At 39.7% G+C, this 4858-nt stretch overlaps 1 protein-coding gene across 1 annotated transcript; it reads left to right on the forward strand.

Moving 5' to 3' along the window:
• Positions 1-2017: 2017 nt before the first annotated feature.
• On the forward strand, positions 2018-3695 carry LOC141646398 (uncharacterized). The gene is made up of 2 exons (XM_074454299.1): positions 2018-2132; positions 2713-3695. Exons 1-2 carry the CDS (start codon positions 2130-2132, stop codon positions 3379-3381), a joined length of 672 nt encoding a protein of 223 aa, XP_074310400.1. The 5' UTR covers positions 2018-2129; the 3' UTR covers positions 3382-3695.
• The last annotated feature ends 1163 nt before the right edge of the window (positions 3696-4858 follow it).

Here is a 4858-nt window from a genome sequence, read left to right on the forward strand (position 1 = left end):
GGTTGGTAGTATGTGTCAGAGTTTTTATGTTGAGTTTTGGGTTTTGGTTGTTGTGTCGGGAGTGTGGTAGTATGTTTTATTTTGTTGTGGTTTGAACTTCGGGAACGAAGTTCTTTTTAAGGAAGGAAGACTGTAATACTACGGTTTTATGAGTCTCTGGATACTCTATCGAGTGGGGCTTACTCTGTCGAGTAAGCATGTTTTATTTTACGAAATAGTGTTCTGCCTGTAGGGTACTCGATCGAGTAGCCTTGGTACTCGATCGAGTAAGTGGCACTCGATCGAGTATGTTAGGTACTCGATCGAGTAAGTCGGTTAACGGGTAATATTTTGACGGGTTTTGTTAATAATGCGAATTAGTATATATAATACTCCGTTAACTTTCATAAACACTTTTATAAACCTAATGCACTCAAAAAGAGATTGCAAACTACGTTGTTCCCCATTCTCATTATTGACAAATCCCGAAGCTAGAGAGGTCGAATTTCATTGTTCGTTGCATCATAGTGATCCTTGCGTCAAGGGTAAGATCTACATACCAATTTTATAGTATTTGGTTGACTTTGTTTAAACCCTAATTTTGGGAATTGGGGGTTTTTATGATTTGTTGTGTTAGTAGTGATTATATGATTATGTGAATAGGAGGAGGATTCGTAGAAGAAATATTTTGAGACATCTGCTAGATCGTTTGCAGTGTGTGTTGCATTCCAGGTAGGGTTTTCCCAACTCAGTATTAGTTACATGTTATGTGTGGTGATTGTGCTGTAGTTAGTGATTGTTGATTGATTCAGACGGTTGTGATTGTATATTGTTGATTGATTCCGACGGTTGTTGATTTTGGTGTTGTGAGTATTGTTTATCTGTCTGTGTTCTTCGGGGCGTGTCCCTGACTGAGTGGAGTCACTTGCGGGAGTAGCTTCACGCCCATGATTCACCTTCTGTGGAACCCGCCACAGAAGGATGTGCACATTAATGGACTTGGGTTTATCGCTCGATGGAGATGAGCGGGGATTTGGTGGGTACGGCTGCGGTCCCCCACTGGCGGTGTGGAGTATCTGTTGCGATGGGTACTCTGGCAGGGCTACACACTTTAGTGTGTAGTCAGTTATGTGGAGATTGATCATGGAGACTGGGGTTTGATGTGACAATTGAGTTGTTTGATATTTGTTGTATTGTGATTTGTATTGTGTAATTAGTACTGACCCCGTTTAATTGTTTTAAAAATTGCGGTGATTCATTCGGGGATGGTGAGCAGTTGTTGAGCAGGTTTAACTAGAGGCATTTGGGCTAGTTGGGATGTGTCACCACGAGCTGATTAGAGTCTTCCGCTGTCACATTTTAGTTGTTGAGACATTTGGTTTTTGAGAACATGTATTGTACCTTTAACAGTTTTGGGTTTTGATTATGTAATCACTTTAAACAGTTTGGCTATTTAAATTATGTTTCGTTATTGTCATTTGATTATCACTGCCTCGAGAAACCGAGATGGTGACGTTTCTATATCTGAGTGGTCCTGGTAAGGCACTTGGAGTATGGGGTGTCACAACATTAGTTGAGATAATTTGTTTGATTAGGAAAGTGCGACAAACCCCACATCAACCGTCTTAATGAAAAATAGGCCAGCAGATAATATTAAAATAACCCAATACCCATTTCAATTTATTAGATCTTTTAAGAGACGGTCTCTCAATAAACTTATTGGGAGACTAATTGAAAACTTGTCAGAAAAGTGGTACAAAAGAAATAAAATGGGTACGTCCATACGTATATACTACATACTAAAATGGGGTACTAATCAAAATGGTTACAATATATGATAACATATGTACAATTGAATGAAAATATGTACAGATGAATTGAAATAGACATTTTGAACGACAATTAATAATAAAAAAAAAGTATGAAAAAATATAAAAAGGTTCAATAAAATGATCTATTAATAATTTAGTAAGAGACCATTTTTGGTCCGCGTAATCTTACAATTATATAACCCACTCAACTTCCATAGCATTGCACTATTCCACCGCCTCCTAAATTCCTTATTTCTTCTTTCTTCCTCTCAACATCTTGATTAATATTATGTGAACTTAAACATTTAATCTCCTACAGTTTTATTATTATATATTTATATGGTAAGTCTTTTTTTTGTCCTGTATTTTACAGTATAATGTTATCTATGCGCATGTTGATGGTTGAATCAGAAGTATATTATTGTTGATGGTTGAAGTTTAATAGGAATTTTATACTGCTACTTCCTCCTTTCTCCGTCTCGTTCATTTATTTACCTGTTTTAATCTTTTTAAAAAATATTTTAATCAAAGGTAAATAAATGATTGTGATGGAGGGATTTATAGATTTATACGGAGTACTCTATATTATACCCGATCGATTTTACCCTGTCAATTTTATATGAGTACGTTTAAAAGACAGGAATCATATTCCTCGGTTTTGATCATTATTACTTCTTTTGTTCGGGTTGATTCCATACGGTTTGTTTATTATATAGAAATGATTTTCATGAAAAATAAAAATTTGGACTCAACATTAATTTTTAAGTTATGAGTTCAAAAAGCGGTGATTTTCTTTTTTTCAAGCCAAATATCTCGTAATAAGGCATATAAATAGTCGTCGGATTTTTGAGCGAATCCGGTAACCCTAGGGGATTTATAATTTATTGATAATTAATTTACATACTACTGTATCATATTACAGGATATCAAGGAGATTAATCATATTAGAGAATTGTTTCTAGCAAGGCAATTCAATACGAAATTTAAAGAAGAAACACAGAATGAAGGATTATTAAAACTTCTTCAGAAAATAAAGGAAGAAGAAGAGCCATCAAAACTTACAAAGGAGCTTATAATTAATTCTTCTAGGAGAATGGAAGACGCTCCTCCTATGCATGATCTTGATCGCGTACAAAAAGAAAACAAAGAATTAGTAGCGAAGTTGGAAAAAGTTGAAAAGGATAGGAAATTTGCGGTTGAGAGCAGAATTGAGCTTATAAAAATTCTCGACGGGTTAAGGAAGAATGTATCATGCCTTGAAGAGAAGTGTGTGAATCTTGAGTCGCAGAAAAAAGCGTATATGGAACGAGAGATTACCTGTAAGTTGAAGATATTGGAGGAGAAGGAGAAACTCGAGGTAGAAAGGGAGAAGAATCAAGCGTTGGAAGAGAAGGTGTTGAAAGCAGACGAGAAATTGGAGAAGCTGATGGAACGGATAGCGAGCTTGGAAGAGCAATTGAAGAAGGCGGTAGAGATAGAGGCCGACAAACTAGTTGATGGAAACACAGATGAGTATGAGAATAATACTATGTTTGGAAGTGAAGACGATACTGTCTATGTCGATTTCGACCAAGTAGTCGGAAATTTCTAAGTATCCATGGTCAGAGCTTAGTTTACTAAGGTTATAGTTAGTTGGAGTAGATGCATTTCGTTTTGATCAGGATTTAGTTGCCAAATTTTACTATGTTGATTAAGATAATAAGATTATTTATGTGAAATGTGAATGACGGAATTCAGTGATTTGTTTTTAATTATCAAGCCAAGCCAAATGTTGTACGGGAAGTGTTTTTGTAGGATCATTGATTGTTTAACCAAGTATCCTTAGTGTAAATTATCAATAACTCCATTTTAAAATACATTTTTTGGAGTCGGGTGGGCCACCCTCAAAAACCACCTCTCCTGGTCCATTGGGAATGGATCTTCCATCCGCCTTTGGGATGATAATTGGCTTGGCCTGGGCACCCTGAGGAGCGCCATTTCGGGTCCGATTTCTCTCCCCTCGTCTGTGGCCAATGTGAGTTCTATTATCTCTGATGGAGAGTGGTCCCTTGACTCCCTGGACTTTGTCCTTCCGGACAATATCACTCTCCTTATCTCTGCTATCCCTATCCCCTCTTCCCCTCGATCTGACATCCTCACCACCTCCCTTGCCCCTAAAGGTAAGTTCTCCATTAGTGAAGCCTACCACTCCCTCTCGGTCCCCGCCCACTCTCTTCCCTCCTTTGCCACAGACATGAAGTGGCTTTGGAATCTCCCTTCTTCTCCCCGTATCAAAGTTTTCCTTTGGCTGGTCTGGTGGGACAAGATTTCTCATAAAGCCTCCCTTTTCTCTAGGAATATCCTCCCTTGCCAGTCCTGCACCATCTGCCTCAATCCCTCCCTTCCTGAGTCCTCTCTTCATGCCCTTCGCAATTGTAGCTTTGCCTCTAGTGTCTGGGCCCGCCTTTACTCTAACTTTGACTTCACCACCACTGACCTTAAGCGCTGGATCTTTGACAATTGTACTTCTATCCGCCCCCACTGGAACACCCTCTTCTCCTTTTTTATCTAGCGCATCTGGCTTAGACGTTGTGATCTTACCTTTTCTCCGCTCACCCCCTTGCCCCTGAGCACCTTCTGTGACTCCGTCTTTTCTCAGGCCTCAGCCTGGACCTCTGCTCATGACCGCTCCCTTGCTGCCCTTTTGTCTGTCACCTCACCTGATGCCTTTTGTTATCCTGTTAGCTGGGCCCTCCCGCCTCGTGACTGGCTCAAAACCAATGTCGACGCGGCCTTATCTCTCTCCTCCTCCTTTGCTAGCTTAGGGTGTGTCACTAGAGATTAGACTGGTACGTGGGTCTTGGGTTTGTCTTCCCGCCTGTTTTCCCCCAACCCACTTCTTTGCGAGCTCCTTGCCATTCGTGATGGGATTAGACGGTCTAGTGGTTTTGGGCTTGATGTTTTGATTGCTTCTGATTGTTTGGACGCCGTTTCCTCTATTTTGCGGAATGATGTCCCTTGTGGCCCCTTTGCTAACATTATCCTTGAGTGTAGGGCACTTTTGCAGGATTCACCCCGGTTGAAGCTGG

The sequence above is a fragment of the Silene latifolia genome, chromosome 3 (genome assembly GCF_048544455.1).
Source record: "Silene latifolia isolate original U9 population chromosome 3, ASM4854445v1, whole genome shotgun sequence".
Taxonomy (NCBI): Eukaryota; Viridiplantae; Streptophyta; class Magnoliopsida; order Caryophyllales; family Caryophyllaceae; genus Silene; species Silene latifolia.